Source organism: Muntiacus reevesi, chromosome 10, assembly GCF_963930625.1.
Source record: "Muntiacus reevesi chromosome 10, mMunRee1.1, whole genome shotgun sequence".
Classification (NCBI taxonomy): Eukaryota; Metazoa; Chordata; class Mammalia; order Artiodactyla; family Cervidae; genus Muntiacus; species Muntiacus reevesi.
The window spans coordinates 32,400,748-32,419,151 of NC_089258.1; the positions used below are offsets into that span (position 1 = coordinate 32,400,748).

An 18,404-nucleotide genomic window follows, 5' to 3' on the forward strand; every position below is an offset into this window, starting at 1 on the left:
CCTTTCAGCTCTGCTCACCCCTCCCTCCTCTCCATCTTACTCTGCACACGTAAGCCTAGACCTCGGGATGGAGGGGAGGCTGCCAGCCCATATTTCAAAATTCAAGCAACAACTTACGTGCACCCTTGAAACAACAGCAGATTTTGTCCACTGTCAAGGGAAGAAGGAAGTTTTAAAAGCACAAATGGAGCGCTTGGATTCAAATCGTAATCTACTCCCAAGCCATTCACCAAACAAGCCCACTGCACAACCTGCCTGAGATCCTGTCTCTCAAACTCATGAGAGAAACAGATCTGTGGAAACAGATCAGATGATCTGAGGAAGTAAGCAAAGGGGGGCCGACGCTCAGGAAGAGAAAGCATTCCCGAGTCTTCTACAGTTCCAAGGAAAACTGCATGGCTCCTAAGAGACTGCATCAAATTCCGGAGACAGAAGGAATGTGAGAGATCTCACAGTCTCTCCTCTCCAACATCCCTGACAGGAAAACAAAAGCAAACAAAAAAAAATAGCCTCTGCATTAAAAATCCGCCGAGTCAGAGCACACGCTACTCTTTCAAGTAGTATAGCCCTCGCAGGGCAGTGGGAACCATCATCCACTCCCCTTCCCCCCCAATGCAGGGCCGCCATTCCCAACCAAGAACCCATAATCTTTCCTTGCATTAAATGATTACCACCCTCAGCTGCATTGGCCCTTTTGCCTTCTGTCCACCTTCCTCTTTAACCAAGACCAACGTGCAGTAGGACTGCCACACCTGGCCTCCAGACCAGGAACCAACCCAGGCTGAGTGTCCCAACGTCAACGCTTTGGAATTCTGCGCAAAGCAACCACGCCCGAAGGTTCTGTCCTGATGTCACCCACAAACAGGCTGCCTCACACTCTCCAGCAAGCTGCATGCCTTTTTTTCTTTTCCCCCGTAATCCACATGCAACCCCACCCCCAACTCACCCCCGTCCCCTTTGCAGACCTAAGGCCAATAGGCCACTTGCTACCTTGGGCTGCAGAGACCTAAGAGCCCAGTTTAGGATTTGGTCAGAAGCTGAGACTAGGCCCAGGGCCAAGTTCCTGGAGAAGGTAGACAGGCCATGGTGGGAATCGGCCTCGTCAGCTCTAATCCTGCTCTGTTACTTTGAGTGACTGTAAATCACTCCAAAACAAGGCACTCCTTCCACTTCCCCCCTCTTTCCTCCTCTTCTCACTCTGAACAGAGTAGGTGCGGCTGTGATTCACAATGACAGAGTGAAAACCAAGTCTATGGGATGCAGATTCGGGAAGTCAGTGCCCTTCATACTATAACAACTTCCCCAACCTCCTCCACCATCGCTCCCCAAGCCTCTCAAGGCCTCTGCCCACTCCCTGGCTTTGCCAAACCCCAAAGGGCCTTGAGCCAACAGGCTCCTCAGTCACTCCCAGGCTCAGAGCAATACCAGGGAAAGGTAAAGAAACAAGACTGACTGGTTCCAGCCCTCCTCACCCATTACTAACCTCTCTGCTCCACTAGGGCTTGGCACCTCACCCACCCACCAACACCCTCCTGCTCTATCAACTGCCATCTCACACCTTCCTCCCGCTCAGGCTACCTGACTTCCACTCCCCAACTCTCTCCCTGAAGCATCTTTGTTGTTGGTGGTGGTGGTGTTCAGTCAGGTCAGACTCTTTGCAACCCCATGGACTGCAGCACACCAGGCTTTTCTGTTCTTCACCATCTCTCCAAGCTTGCTCAAACTCATGTCCATTGTGTCGGTGATACCATCCAACCATCTTGTCCTCTGTCGTCCCCTTCTCCTCCTGCCTTCAATCTTTCCCAGCATCAAGGTCTTTTCTAATTAGTCAGCTCTTTGCATCAGATGGCCAAAGTATTGGTGCTTCAGCTTCAGTATCAGTCCTTCCAATGAATATTCAGGGTTGATTTCCTTTAGGATGAACTGGCTTGATCTTGCAGTCCAAGGGACTCTCAAGAGTGTTCTCCAACATCACAGTTCAAAATCATCAATTCTTCTGCACTCAGCCGTCTATATGGTCTAACTCTCACATCCATATGTGACTACAGGAAAAACAGTAGCTTTGACTAGATGGACCTTTGGTGGCAAAGTAATGTCTCTTATTTTTAATATGCTGTCTAGGTTTGTCATAACTTTTCTTCCAAGGAGCAAGCATCTTTTAATTTCATGGCTACAGTCACCATCTGCAGTGATTTTGGAGCCCAAGAAAATAAAATCTGTTACTGTTTCCACTGTTTCCCCATCTATTTGCCATAAAGTGATGGGACTGGATGCCATGATCTTAGTTTTTTGAATTTGAGTTTTCAGCCAGCTCTTTCACTCTCTTCTTTCACCTTCATCAAGAGGCTCTTTAGTTCCTCTTCGCTTTCTGCCATAAAGGTGGTGTCATTTGCATATCTGAGGTTATTGATGTTTCTCCTGGCAATCTTGATTCCAGCATGTGGTTTGTCCAGCCCGGCATTTTGCATGGTGTACTTTGCATAGAAGTTAAATAAGCAGGGTGACAATATACAGCCTTGACGTACTCTTTTCCCGATTTGGAACCAGTGTGTTGTTCCATGTCTGGTTCTAACTGTTGCTTCTTGACCTGCCTACAGGTTTCTCAGGAGGCAAGTGAGGTGGTCTGGTATTCCCACCTCTTTGAGAATTTCCCACAGTTTGCTGTGATCCACACAGTCAAAGGCTGTGTGAAGCATCTTGGATAACAGTTAAATGTAACTTAGCAATGTTACCAGTGAGAAACTGAAAATACAAATGGACAATGGCTAGATCATACATAAAAACAGAACTCTGACCTACAACCTGCAACCACTGGTCTAGTAAGTCAAACCACCTCTGTAACAGTAAGTCCCAAGTGATCAGGATTTAGTCAGTATTGGCCAGTTTCCCTAATATTTGCCCATGCCTAAAACTTAAGACCAATCAGAGAAAGCCAAATACACTCCCCTAACCAATGGGATGCCTGCTGTTAGAGGGAAGCCATCTCCAGCTTCCCCATGGCAACATCCTCCAGCCAACCGGAGCACACCTGAAGACTTCCCTTTTCCCTGTAAAGTTGTGACACTCCCCAGCCTGTCTCTGAGTCTCTGACAAACATAAGGGATGATGGCTGACTCTCCTGCTAGAGGAAGCTCTATATAAACAGCCTTCGCCTATTCTCATGGAGTAGTCTTCATTTATCTCCATACCAGATTCCTAATACAAGCCACAGTTCCTACTCACAAGGATCTCTCACACTAGTAAACAATTACACTGCAATATGGTGTAAGCATATAGGGCAAAGGTATTATATAGATATGTGTGTATACAAGGAAGTATGTAGTGTCCCACAGAATATAGTACAGAGGCATGCATGTGGTGTCTCTGGTGCTGCAAAGGGAACTGGAAAACTCCAAGGGGCCTCCAAGAGGGAGGACTGGTTGGTTTGGTTTTGAAAACTGCAAAGCACTCACTAAGGAGCCAGCTGTAGGGGAAGGGAAGAGCAGGTCTCCATTTTTCTCCTTCCTTCCCCTCTCCTTTCCCACTTGTAGACCACCTTTGCTTTCTTACCTTCTCCAGTAAATCTCATTTTTTTTTTTTACATTTTCCGTTTCTCACTCTACTGAATAATTCAGCTCATTCTAAAATGTGTTAGACGTACTGATGAACCTCTTTCCAGTGCAGGAATACTGACAGATGTAGAGAATGGACATGTGGACACAGGAGGGAAGGGGAAGGTGGGATGAATTGGGAAATTAGGATTGACATATATACACGACCATGTACAAAACAGATAGCTCGTGAGGACCTGCTATAAAGCTCAGCTCCGTGCTCTGTGATGACCTAGAGGGATGGGAGTGGGACGGAAGGAAGAGGGGATACGTACATACGTATAGCTGATTCACTTCATTGTACAGCAGAAACTAACAAAGCATCATAAGGTAATTATAGTCCAATTAAAAAAATAAAAATAAAATAAAATGTGCTGAAGACAGCTCTACCACTGTTCTCCTGGCCAAAAAAAAGAACATTGTGCACTGACCTGGCCAGCCCAACTGAACACAATCTCCTATTTGCTTTGATCTTCTTTAAAGAGTGTCTACTCTGGAGTCAAGGTCCAGCATTCATTCAAGCCCTCTGCATCTGGCTCTCACCCTCACTGCTCAGCTAGCTCTGGCTCCCACTGACAGAGTCACCAGAACTAAAGACTTGTTCTCAGCCTCCCCACCCATGGCTCCCATTCTTCTGGTTTCCTTGATGCTCTGCAAGTTCAGTCTCCCTCTGACCTCTGTGGGCACTCCTCCTTCTCCTCCACATGTTCCATCTGAACTTAATCTGTCCTTGATGGCTACTAAACACATCAAAAGAAGCTCAACGTCACTCATCATTAGAGAAGTGCAAATCAAATCTACAATGACATATCACCTCATACTGGTCAGAATGGTCATCATCAAAAAAATCTAGCAACAATAAATGCTGGAGAGGGTGCGGAGAAAAGGGAACCCCCTTGCACTGTTGGTGGGAATGTAAATTGATACAGCCACTATGGAAGACGGTATGGAGACTCCTTTAAAAACTAGGAATAAAACTACCACATGAGCCAACAACCCCACTACTGCTCATATACCCTGAGAAAACCATAAACGAAAAAGACTCACATATTCCACTGTTCATTGCAACACTATTTACAATAGCTAGGACATGGAAGCAACCTAGATGTCCATCGACAGACGGATGAAAAAGCTGTGGTACATATACACAATGGAATATTACTCAGCCATAAAAAGGAGCACATTTGAGACAGTGCTAATTAGGTGGATGAACCTAGAGCCTATTAATCAGAGTGAAGTCAGTCAGAAAGAGAAAAACAAATATCATACATTAACACATATTGATGGAACCTAGAAAAATGGTACTGATGAAGAGGTTATTTGCAGGGTAGCAGTAGAGACGCAAAAAAAAAGAACAGACTTATGGACACATATATGGGTAGGAAGAAGAAGGTGGGACGAATGGAGAGAGCAGCTTGGAAACATATACACTAACATATGTAAAGTAGATAGCCAGTGGGAATCTACTGTATTCTGGGAATCTGTAATCTATAATCTGGGAATCTGACTCAGGGAATTCTAACTGGGGTTCTGTGACAACCTAGAGGGGTAGGATATGGCAGGAGGTGGAAGGGAGGCTCATGAGGAAGGGAACATGTGTATACTTATGGCTGATCCACGTTGATGTATGGAAGAAATCAACAGAATTTTGTAATTATCCTTCAATTAAAAATAATGAAAAAAATTGGGAAAAAAAAACAAGAACAAAAGAATCTGTCTTTGGTCCTCTTATTCTTATCAACCTCAAGGCTTCAAGCGACCACTGAATCACCATCACTGCAGAAACTTACTGTCCACACACTCAGTTCCCTGTTGATTTCATCTCTCCAAATTCCTAACATCACCTCAAATTCAGGATCTCCAAAACAACTAAGCATCTTTCTTCCCAAATCATTTTTTGTCCTCCTATAGAACCGTACATGACAGTGGCGCCATAAAGAAGACTGAGGGCTGAAGAACTGAGGCTTTCAAACTGTGGTGCTGGAGAAGACTCTTGAAGAGTCCCATGGACAGCAAGGAGATCCAACCAGTCAATCCTAGAGGAAATCAACCCTGAATATTCACTGGAAGGACTGATGCGGAAGCTGAAACGCCAAAACTTTGGCCACCTGATGTGAAGAGCTGACTCATCTGAAAAAGAGCCTGATGCTGGGAAAAACTGAGGGCAGGAGGAGAAGGAGGGTACAGAGGATAGGATGGTTGGATGGCATCACCAACTCAGTGGGCGTGAGTTTGAGCAAACTCTGGGAAATAGTGAGGACATGGAAGCCTGGTGTGCTGCAGACCATGGGGTCACAAAGAGTCAGACATGACTTAGCAACTGAACAACAACAATGGAACCATAGGGGGCACTAGTGGTAAAGAGCCTGCCTGTCCAATGCAGGAGATGCGGAACAAGTGGGTTCAATCCTTGGGTCATGAAGGTCCCCGGAGTAGGAAATGGCAACCCACTCCAGTATTCTTGCCTGGGAAATCAGGCAAGAAACCTAATGGGCTACAGTTCATGGGGTCGCAAAGAGTAGGACACACCTTAGCACTATAGAACCATATATCCAAATCAACCAGTTCAAACCTGTAGTGTTCCGTCTTCCCTCTTTGGTTCCCTTGAACCTTAACATCTGTCATTAAGTCCTTCCAGTTCCCTTTCCACCTTATCATCTACACACAGTCCTCATTTCCTGCTGTTATGACTGTGGGGCCAGGCCTCAGGACTTTTAGAAGAGATCTAACAATTCCTCAACGGCCCCTAAGCCTCCAGTCAGTTCCCACACTGTCTACTGCAAGGAAACCTGCCCTTGATCACACCAGGTTCTCCGCGGTTGTAAATGATGGGAAAATGTCGACATAGGGAGAGGAGGATCAACCAGGGCAACCCTGACTTCCATTTCCCAAGATTCAGTCCACAGCAGTTAAGCAGTTGCAGATGGCTGAGCTTATGTAGTTACTTTGGTCAACATCTCAGCCCAGCAAGTCAACGGGAACACAGTAGACAGTTTCCTAGGCTACCGTCTTCACACGGAGATTCTGAAGTATGCTCCAAGCGTCTGCAAGCGTTTATCTACTCTGCTGTGGAAGACCAAGTTGGAGAACGAAGTTAGAAAACCCATCAGACTATCTGATGTTAAAACAAAAGGAGGGGGACACTTCAGAAGGTTCACAAACCAAGAAAAATACCATCCAGTGATAGTGAAAGTCCCAATGTGAAAAGAATTGGGGGGAACAGAGTAGGAACCAGAGTCTCTGAGTATCTCCTTACATGGTATTTGCCATCCACCACAGGATGACTGTTTCATTTTATTAGGGTAGCTAGATGATTTCCTTATAGCTCTTTTTTCGGTTGCACTGCCTGGCATGTGCGATCTTAGTTCCCCAATCAGGGGTTGAATCCACGCCCTCTGTTGTGGAAGCGTGGAGTCTTACCCACTGGACCAACAGAAAAGTCTCTCTTGTACCATTTTTTTATATCACTCACTCCCTGTACTAAACCTGCAATGATTATCAGTGGCTCCTCACTGCCCAGAAACAACTAAGTCTAAATGCCTGGGTCTTCCAACTACAACGCACTGCCTTCTGGTGAAATCCAGCCTGCTGTTGTGCCCCATTTCCCACCCACCTTCTACGCATCAGTCACACCGAAATGCAGACCCTGCGCGTTTGTGCCTTCATGCGCTTTCTTACCCTGTCCCCTCCATCTGGGGTTCATTCATTCTCAGTGGAGAGCTGCCTGTGCCCTCTGCGATGAGCTCGGATGCCTTTTCCTCACCTTCCCATATCGAATATTACCTATCCTTCATGGCCCCCTTTAAGGGTCACCGCATCCACGGGGCCACCAGATTCCCTTAATCAGATGTAGTCTTTCCCTCTTCTGACCACTCAACTTTTCAGAGCACTGATGGGGTCCTAGGGCTTACCTGGTGGCTCAAGGCAGTAAAGAATCTGCCTGTCATGCAGGAGACCAGGGTTCGATCCTGAGTTGGGAGGATCCCCTGGAGAAGGAACTGGCAACCCACTCCCTGGAGAATTTTATGAACAGAGGAACCTGGAGGGCTACAACTCCAACTGCCTGGAAATGAATTATTTGCTTGTCTGTCTTCTCCAGAATGGGCTTCCCTGGTGACTCAGACATAAAGAATCTGCCTGCAATGAGGGAGACCTGGGTTCTATCCCTGGGTGGGGAAGATCCCATGGAGGAGGGCATGGCAACCCACTCCAGTATTCTTGCCTGGAGAATCCCATGGACAGAGGAGCCAGGCGGGCTACAGTCCACGGGGTCACAAGGAGTCAGACATGACTATGAAGTCAATGAGGGCCAGCACAGGGACCTCACGTCTCTCTCGGGAAAACTATTCAAGGACCATTCATCTGTTAAATGAATGAACTGATTCATGAGTGCTTTATTCCCATAAACTTCCTTACACTTCTTTCTCACCATATTAGCACCTGGTTCTTCATCAAAAGTTAAAAATTAAAGGACCGGAAGAAAACTGCTCCAGGGTCAAGAATTTGTCGCGCAAAAGCCACAGCGGGGCCGGAAGCGTGACACTGCAGGCGGAACACCCTTCCACGCCCTCTCGCTCGGGGCGCGGCTCTCCCAGGGGGCGCCGCCACCCGCCGCTCGCGCCCAGCCCCCACTCGCGCCCCGTCCCCGGGGGGCGCGGGCCGGGCGGCAGGGCACTCAGCTCCCCGCAGCCCGGGTGCGGGAGCCGGGAAGCCAGCCCTGGAAGCCCGCCAGTATCTCGGAGCCCCGCCCTCCCGATCTCCGACCTGCGCCCCACTCCCGGGCTCCGCGCCAGCCCGGTCCAGGGGCGGGGGAGCGCCGCGCCCGCTCCCCGCCAGCACTCACCGTCCTGGCGCCGCGCTCGGGGCGCGCCTCGGGCCAGGCTGAGCAGCAGCAGCAGCGGCGGCAGCAGGCGGCCTAGCGGGATGCCGACGCCCCAGGGTCCCCGGGCCATGCTGCCGCCGCCTCCCTCCCGGCGCACCCGGACTCCTCCTGCGGCCCCGAGGCGCCGAGATAAGAGGACTGGCGCCCCGGGGAGGGGACCGCGCTGGGCGCTTCCGGCGCCGCACGGGGGAGCGGAGGGTGCCGCGGGGTCCCGGGGTGGGGGAGCGGCGCGCGGGCCCTTCCTCCCCAGCAGGCCCGCGCCCCGAAGGATGCTCGTTCAGGCAATCCCTCCTGCACCGGCCGTGCACCTGCTGCGCCGGGTGCTGGGGGCCCAGGGACACCCGAACGCAGAGTTCCCGAATGCGCAGGGAGGAAACGTGTCCTGTGCCCTAAGCCTGTGGAACGATCGCGGGATCCTAGGGGCTCGGGGAGGCACTCCCGGGGTGGCAAAGGAAGAGGGGTGAGGGGCAGAAGGAACAGGAATCTCTCAGGAGCTGAAAGAGAGCTGGGTGAGGTGGCCGGAGCGCCAAGGGCGAGTAGCCCGCCGGTCCAGGCCACCCCGGCGACAGGCTTGACCGGGCGACAAGACCGTCAGTGGCTTCAGAGCTGCTGGGACTTCCTGCTACTCCCGCGACAGTCAGCTTGGGGCGTCAGAGAGGCTTCAGGAAGATGTAAGCGAAGACCTGGGGGTGAGAAGGGCCCAGAGAGGAATCTAAGCGGTGAGAGGCATGGGCAAAGAGACTAGAGGGCGCGCATTCTAGAAATGGGGAGGGGGGCCTCCTAGAGGGAGAACGGACAGCTGGAGAGAGGCAGTGAGCTGCGGAGATAAAGAAGACCTCATAAACCCAGGAAGGAGGTTGCTGAGAAGCCGTCACCGGGACCTCATCGGCAAGTCTCCCCGGGTTGGCTCTGTAGGACTGGGAAAGGGGCCCGGGAGGCAGGGAGCCCGCCCAGAGCTGCTTCAGAGGGCCAGGCAAGACAGGACACGTCCCGGAGCGGAGCACCGGCTCGGAGTGTGGAGGGAAGCAGCACGTGAGAGTGGCATTGGCTGGACTCCACTGCATCTCATGGCCAGTGGACTGAGGTGGACGAGCAAAGAGAAGTGACAGGTGTCACCGGAACCTTTGGTTTGGGCAGCTGGGTTGATGGCGGTGGGAGTTGCTGACATAGAAACCCAAAGGGAGTTGTGGCAAGCTGGGGTAGGGAGAGGCTGCAGGGAGTGAAAACATAAGTTCTAGGCTGAACGTTTTCAGCTTGAGGTGTCCGTTTTGTGGCGCACCCAAGAGCAGCGGCCCCCTCCACTTCTTCGCCCATATCCTCACTGGCTTTCTCTGTGCCAAGGGCCCGCTCTCGCCCTCACCACCCAGGACCACACCCATATAAGGGCTCAACTTGCTGGGCAGCCTTAAAAAGAAGTGGTTAAAAATAAACTTCCTAGGCCCTTTTGCATCAGGCTTCCTTGCTAATTATTTTTTGCTTGGGGAAGATAAGGGCCTGCTTTGGGGAGTACTATGCACAGGGCAGGTGGTGCAAGCTATCTCCTATTATTTAGACAGTGTCTTTAAGCTCCGCTCACCATGAACTCTGAAATCATGTCATTGTTTCAACAAAAATACATTCAGGACATTTTCACCAACCTATACCTCTTCTCTGCCATGCTCCACTGCAAAATAAATACATACATTTTAATACTTTTGTGTACATGTGCTTATAAATATGTGTATGTGTATAGGTTAATGTGCTTATGCTGAGTCGCTCAGTTGGCCCGGCTCTTTGCGACCCCACGGGCTGTACCCATCCCTTCCCGCCCCCAACCCCAGCTCCTCTGTCCATGGGATTCTCCAGGCAAGAATACTGGAGTGGGTTGCCATGCCTTCCTCCAGGGGATCTTCCCAACCCAGGAATGAACCCCAAGTCTCTCACATTGCAAGCAGATTCTTTCCTGTCTGAGCCACCGGGGAAGCCATATACATTTTTAATTGGTGATGTCAGGGAAAAAATATCCAAAACTTGGAAATGGACAACAGATTACTGGGTGTCTTTTCAATGGGGTGCTAGGTGTTGTGTGGTAGCCCTTCTGAAGATTATTTTATTCTAGAGGGTTGTGCACCATTTGGGATTTTTTTCATTTTTTTTTTTTTTTTAATCTTTTGGGTGAGTCTCATGGCATGTAAAATCTTAGCTCCCGAAACCTGTGTCTCCTGAATTGGAAGCTCAGAGTCTTTCTAAATTTTGAAAATTTTATGTTAGTACAATATATGATGCACCTATATCCTACATTAGATTGTGTGACTTTCATCAGTTCTTTTTATTGGCTGATTTTTTGTTTTCAAACAAATATTTTTTGTAAAAACAAACTACATCCTACCCAATGGTAAGTTCACGGAGTCACACAATGAAAAATTATCAGTACTTGTTGCTAGAATAAAAGAGAATATTGAACCAGTGTTAATTAAATTTGGCATTGAGATTATTACCAAGAAAATATTTAGCTTAAGAAAAATGTTATTCTTTTAAGAAAGCACAGTCAGTACACCAAAGTCTTCTAAAAGAGAATTTACAGAGAACCTTTTTTTCCTATGATATCAAGATTTTAATGGTTTCATAAAAGAAAAAAATGACTTTTGGTTTCAAGATGGCATCATAAATTCTGAAAGAGCTCTCTCTCCTCTCTCCTCAGTTCAGTTCAGTCGCTCAGTCATGTCCAACTCTTTGCGACCCCATGAATCGCAGCACGCCAGACCTCCCTGTCCATCACCAACTCCCGGAGTTTACTCAAACTCATGCCCATTGAGTCAGTGATGCCATCCAGCCATCTCATCCTCTGTCGTCCCCTTCTTCTCCTGCCCCCAATCCCTCCAGGCATCAGGGTCTTTTCCAATGAGTCAACTCTTCGCATGAGGTGGCCAAAGTATTGGAGTTTCAGCTTCAGCATCAGTCCTTCCAATGAACACCCAGGACTGATCTCTTTTAGGATGGACTGGTTGGTCTCCTTGCAGTTCAAGGGGCTCTCAAGAGTCTTCTCCAACACCATAGTTCAAAAGCATCAACTCTTCGGCGCTAAGCTTTCTTCACAGTCCAACTCTCACATCCATACATGACCACTGGAAAAACCATAGCCTTGACCACACGGACCTTTGTTGGCAAAGTAATGTCTCTGCTTTTTAATATGCTATCTAGGTTGGTCATAACTTTCCTTCCAAGGAGTAAGCATCTTTTAATTTCATGGCTGCAGTCACCATCTGCAGTGATTTTGGAGCCCAAAAAAATAAAGTCTGACACTGATTCCACTGTCTCCCCATCTATTTCCCATGAGGTGATGGGACCAGATGCCATGATCTTAGTTTTCTGAATGTTGAGCTTTAAGCCAACTTTTTCACTCTCCTCTTTCACTTTCATCAAGAGGCTTTTTAGTTCCTCTTCACTTTCTGCCATAAGGGTGGTGTCATCTGCATATCTGAGGTTACTGATATTTCTCCCAGCAATCTTAATTCCAGCTTGTGCTTCTTCCAGCCCAGCGTTTCTCATGATGTACTCTGCATAGAAGTTAAATAAGCAGGGTGACAATATACAGCCTTGACGTACTCCTTTTCCTATTTGGAACCTATCTCCTAAATCCCAGTAAAATATAAAATGTCCAGAAAGACACACACCTGGTTAAGTATGCAGTAGAGCATTCAAACAGGAGAAAATGACATCAGTGAACCAGATAGCTTTGAAAACTGTGTTGCATTAGATTTGCCACATGGCCTCCACAAAAATGTCCACTAAAAGAGATGGGAGATAAGGGGAAAAAAATTTTAAATACATGTGATCAAAAAAATTTTAATTATATGCATAACTTTTGTACATATTAATATAATGTACAGTTATTATCATATTTTCAAATTTACTCCAGTACCAATGTGTAAGAATTGTTGCAATAAATGAAAAGTACACTTCTTCCTAGTTCAAAGCATTTTATTTTCCTCACCTGTGTACATATTGTTCACTATAATCTGCTCCTTCTTCAAGTTTCAGGCCAGCAAATGCCAGTTTCCTAGCTCTCCAAAAAACTATCATTTTCCACACTTAAAAAAAAACTTTAAACTTCTCTTTCAAAAGTATTTTACAGTAATTTACTCATCAGTGAGACTTCATATGATTAAATAAAATATTTAAATCCTACCTAAAATATTGAGGTTTACTGGCCAATATTGTGGAAGTGATCTTAAGGGCCATCAAGCAGTCTTGCATACATAATCCAGACAGCTTCCTGACTCATTCCTGTTTCCCATCATCGAAGTCTAAGAAATACTGAAGTCTATTTTAATATATCTTGCTACAAAATCAAAACATTCTGTGACAACAAAGAATGCCCATGTTCACAGTAGCATTATTCACATGAGCCAGAGGATGGAAGCAATCCAAATATCCATGAAAGGATGGGTGGATAAACAAAATGTAGTAGAGACATACAATGAAATATTATTTGACCTTAAAATGGAAGTAGGGACTTCCCTGGCCATCCAGTGGTTAAGACTTTGCATTCCAATGCAGGGAATAAGGCTTTGATCCCAGGTGGAGGAACTAAGATTCCACATGGCTCAAGTTTTGGCAAAAATAAAAATAATAAGATTTTAAAAAATGAAGCAGAAGCAATATTGTAAAAACTCCAATAAAGACTTTAAAAACAGTCCACATTAAAAAAAATCTTAAAAAAAAAGAAGTAAATTCTGACACATGCTATATTGTAGATGAAACTTGAGAACATTATGCTAAGTGAAATAAACATTATGCTAAGTGAATAAATATAGTACTTATGGTAAGTATTATAAGTTTCCACTTATATAAGGTGGAAAATTCATAGAGACAGAAGTAGAAGGAGTTTGGAGAAGAGGGAAATGGGAAGTTGATGTTTAATTAGTAGAGTTTCACTTTTGCAAGATGAAAAATTCTGTGGGTGGATGGTGGTGATGATTGCAAACAAGATGAATGCCACTGAGCTGTACATTTAAAAATGATGAAAATGATTTTTAAAAATCAATGAGGAAAAAAATGTAGGTACCTATTTTTATTTTACCAGGCAGGCACTAACAGATAGGACTCCCCACATTAACTTTGGATCTTAATAAATCAGAATTATAGGAAAGGTCTCTTGGAAAGCCCCACCCCCCAATCCCTGAGACATAGATGGATGGGATTCCTAGAGAGCCCTGAGTGGCCTGTGGGGCAGCCAGGAGTGTGGAGAGGAGAAGCCCAGCAAATAGAAAGTGGACACCGGTCCTAGGGTCTTGACATTTCCCCCCAGGCTGCTCTTCAGGGTGTCTCCTTACGATATAAAGTCTGGTGTTTGCCTGGTGGCTTCTCATCCCGACATGATACAAAGCCAGAAGGAGAAGGGAGACATGGAGGCTGGATATCAAATATCTTGGAACTTTCCTGGAAAAATCCCTTGCTTGGTCATCACACTCCTAACCAGAAATGACTTACTGCTTTTTCCAGAGGCTGGCTTGGGAATACTGGAAGGCTTGCAAATTGGAAATAAATTGCTTATCTGTGGGTGTTTCAGGAATGGTTTGAATATGTAATTGTAATGAGTTTGATAAGCTGCGTGTTGAACTTATTGCTTAAAGTTGGCAATAACTCGCAAATGATTTAAATATTTGAAGCCTCTGAATTACGCTGGTTGAAAAACTGAGTGCTTGAAATGATAAAAGTGAGCCCCCTCTGTAACACCACACTCTACGCTCACATGCATTTGTCACACACATCTATCCCTAGCTGACGTGACCCCTGAGAACACCGCCAGGCCACCTGCAAGAGGCCACATTGACCCTCCCAGGATGGAGTCAACCTCTTAAGCAGATTTGTCCAGATTGATAGCAGGAACCTGTCTCTATGGAGAAAAGCCCTGCTGATCACCGTCTCTAAGTCAAGTGCAGGTAAACTTGTCATTCTTAAAAGCTCAATGAATCTCAGACACTTCATTGTGATGGGAGAAACAGCAAGCGGGATTATCCTGCCTTCCTCCACATGCCTCTCCCTCCCCCGAACACACACACAAACCAAACATCCTACCTGCAGTTAGTTTGTGGAGCTTGGGCAACAAATAGACTACTGGCTGTTACATCTGACTGTGCTAGAAGCCGTCCAGACACCAGGGTTCTCAGAAATCAAAGCAGACATGGGTGGAAAGGGGTGACTCAGCAGAACAGTGGCCCCTCCCCACTTTGCACGGGCAAGTGCACTCTGACAGAAGATTTGGAATTTTTTTTTAATGTGGACCATTTTTAAAGCCTTTATTGAGTTTGTTACAATATCGCTTCCGTTTTTTGTTTTGGTTTTTGCCCTTGAGGCATGTGAGATCTTGATTCCTCAAAGAGGCATCCAACCTGCACCTCCTGCATTGGAAGGCAAAGTCTTAACCACTGGATCACCAGGGAAGGTCCTGGAAGCTGTGAATTTGGAAGCAAACTTCAGACATTCCAGCTGAAGTTCAGAGAGCCGCTGGCATGGTATTGGCCCGTCCTTGCCCCTTCCCCCTCCCCTTGGTAGGAGGGGTAACGCCAAGCAAGACTAGGGCTGTGTCACCCAATTTCTCTCTCTCTCTCTCCTCACACACACACAGACACAGAGTCATCAGCCTCACAAGAGGAAGCCCCAGCTGTTGGTATGTTTGTTCCACAAACCCCAAAAGGAAGCCTGCTGACAGCCCATTTCCGGACCAAGAATCAGCCAGAGGACCCTTGCAGGCACCCACAGTCCTGAGAAGTGGGGTGCATCTGCATCTAACCGTGACTGACACAATTGCCAAGGAAGCTCACAACAGCTCTGAAGCCTGATGGAGCTATACCTTGCTTAATAAGTACCAGCCAACAGTGAAGACCCATCACTGACCTTAGCAAATAGTACAATCTTTAAAATAGAAATAGTTTACCCAATTATTTTGCAATGGGCTTAGCCACAGGTTTGACTGATTTCTTTGTTAACTGCTGGGTTTTGTGCCCTGTGGCTTCCTATTCCTCCCTCCTGCTCCTCCCCTTCCTCCTTCTTCTTCGGCTTCTAGTACATCTGTTGAGTATCTCTTTCAGAAGGTGGTTCCTGGATGGTAAACTTTCAGAATCTTTGCATGTCCAAATATATTTTGATTTTTGTTTCCATCATTTACTTAAAGATTAACTGAGTTGGGATTTCTGAATTCACAATCATTAAATGATAGGGTAACAGCATCTAAGCTGGGTTCAAAATAATCTTTCCTTAGAATTTTGTCTTCTGTATTAGTGTTGCTGATGAGAACCACAGACTGATTTGATTACCGATTCCTTCCAGGTAATGTGTCTCTCGTTCTGCTCAACCCCAGCTTTGGGGATTTTCTGTCTATCCTTGGAATTCAGAAATTTCATGAGGGTGTAGTTTTTCATCATTCTTGCCCAGCACTCATTGAGCCCTTTCAATTTGTAGATTTGAGCCTTTCTTCAGCAGAGACATTTTTTTCTTTTGATTCATTGACTCTTTTATTCTCTTGATTCTATTTCTCTCCTTTGGAATGTCTGGTAGGCAGCTTCTAAAAGTTTGCCTATAGCTTCCATGGCTCAGTATGTATTTTATTCTCATTATCATCTTTGCGTTTATTCACTGAATATGGAGGACAGCTCTAACACTGTCTTCCTGTTCACAATTTGGTCTTCATTCATACCTATTCTGCTCTTCAGTCCACCCATTGAAATATTTTTTTATTTCCGCATTGATGTTTTTCCCAAGCATGAATTTCCAAGAACTCTTTCTTTTTATAGAATGCCATTATTTCTGTAAATAGAACTTCCTGACTTCCTCAAGTATACTAACTATCGTATTTTAACTTTCTTTTTTTGGCCATGCCCTCATGACATGCAGGATCTGGGTTCCCAGACCAGGGATCAAATCTGTGCCCCCTGCAGTGAAACCTCAGAGTTTTAACCACTGGACTGCCAGGGAAGTCCCCCAACTATGGTATTTTAAAGTTCTTTTCTTTCTTGATTAACACTTTCATCAGCAGGTCGTTCATTTATTTGTAGCATCAGATGACACTTCTGTTGGTTTTCCTCATTTGTTTCATGCTTTTTGAATGCCCGTTAGTTTTCATATGAGATTTTCATCTGTTTAGAATAAGAAGTTCAGTTATATTCCCAAGGCCAGGTGAGAATCCCTGCTTTCTTAGGAGTAAATAGAGATTTGGTTACAGTGGTCCTAGCTCTAATGGTTTTGAGGATGGAAGGGAAAAAGTGTACACTGGCTACTTTCTCTGGCTCCAGTGCCTTCTCTGGGAGCCTCAAGTATCATAACTCTCACCTTATTTGGCAAACAATAAGCTTTACTTAAAATTTTCACTTGGGGGAAAAAAATCCAGGATCCACCACTTCTACGGCAGAGAATGGGTGCAGATGTTTGCAGGTCATGAATTAATTACCAGCTCACCATCATATCAGTTCCTTCTCCCTGTCCCTGATATCTCTGAACTTGAGGTTATTCTGGTGTTTCAAATAGAAAGTTCGCTTTTTGAAGAGCCTCTCTTTCTGTTTTCGTGGGTGCATTGGCTGTTTCATGCATTTATTAATCTGATCATAATCAGCTTTATATCTTACACAAATAACCTCTATTTTGGTGCTCTGATAATACCCTGCCTGGATTTCCAGTTCCACTTTTAGGAGATTCTGTTTTGTTTTTTCCTGTCTGGTTTTTTGTTGTTGTTGTTGTTGTTGTTGTTGTTTAAACTTACATGGGATTCCCAGGTGTCTCAGTAGTAAAGAATCCATTTGCCAATGCAGGAGAGGCAGGAATCACAGGTTCGATCTTTGGGTTGGGAAGATTTCCTGGAGTAGGAAATGGCAGCCCACACTAGTATTTTTGCCTGGAAAATTCCATGAACAGAGGAGCCTGGTGAGCAACAGTCCATGGGGTTGCAAAGAGTCAGACACGACTGAGTGACTGCACACACACATAATTTACATACAGTGAAATCCACAAATATTAAGTATACATTTCTACTTCCAAAATTTCCCTTTAAGTGACTTTTCAGCATTTAATTGTCTGTCCTTCCCATTAGACTCAGGGCTGTGAAGGCCATATTAACCAGCTATCCTTATATCTGGAACAACTCTTAGTACCTACCAAATATTCTACATGTTGGAAGAAGAAAGGAAGATTGGAGTCAAGTCACTGTCTGTCCTCAGTTGCCAGTGGGTGTTAATATTCAGCTCAGCTACTCATCCTTGGAGGAAGCCAATGTAGACAATCCTCAGATGAGTCACCTCCCTACATGTCTCATTTCCTGTTCATTCAAGGGCTCAATGGCTCCTGGATGATCTATCCCCAGGGGACTGTCTCCCGGACTCTGATGTCACCCCACATTGTACTGACTTGCTCCCACAGTGGTTTTCAAATGGATATGAGTGAGAAACTTTGAGTCTGTGCCAAAGTGGGTAATGGAAAAGGAAGCGTGTATTAGCCAGTTCAAAAGATTTCTTGTGCTTTGATTTTCTCTGGCAGGTTTGTGGAATAAACCCTAAGCACTCATAGGTAATTTTTTTTTAATCAAATTATTCTTTGTCATCATGGCAGTTACTTCTTGTGTATATCAATAATTTGCCAATATCGCATAGTATTGGGCTGACAGGCCATAGACCTTAGACGCTCACATAAAACACAGGCTGTCAAACGTCATCTAAATCAAGTTACCTGCATCTTCCCAAACAGATTAGCTCTCCATATTACCAACTCACCAGCTGCTGTCAGAGTTCCTCTTTCCTGAATCCCTCTGCTTCACTTCCCTGCTACATACTACTTGGGAGACTTTTCATTCACCTGACTTCACATGATCCAAAATGTTGAAAGCAGAACTGGAAGTTGTTGACTCCCATAATCTGAGAGGTGCACTGGCAGATCTGACTTAAGGTGTGACTTGACGAAATGCA

The 18,404-nt window shown here is 45.9% G+C and overlaps 1 protein-coding gene across 3 annotated transcripts in view; it reads right to left on the reverse strand.

Annotated features, from left to right (window-relative positions):
- Positions 1-10,018, reverse strand: part of SUSD1 (sushi domain containing 1) — a 130,058-nt gene extending 120,040 nt beyond the window's left edge. For 2 of the 3 annotated variants that reach the window (XM_065947167.1, XM_065947170.1), the window contains exon 1: positions 8,434-10,013. In XM_065947167.1, coding sequence (XP_065803239.1) covers positions 8,434-8,542 — 109 coding nt within the window. In that variant the 5' untranslated portion in view covers positions 8,543-10,013. Of the gene's footprint in view, positions 1-8,433 lie in introns of all 3 variants that reach the window. The other variant, XM_065947169.1, reaches the window with a different exon arrangement.
- Between the last annotated feature and the right edge of the window lie 8,386 nt (positions 10,019-18,404).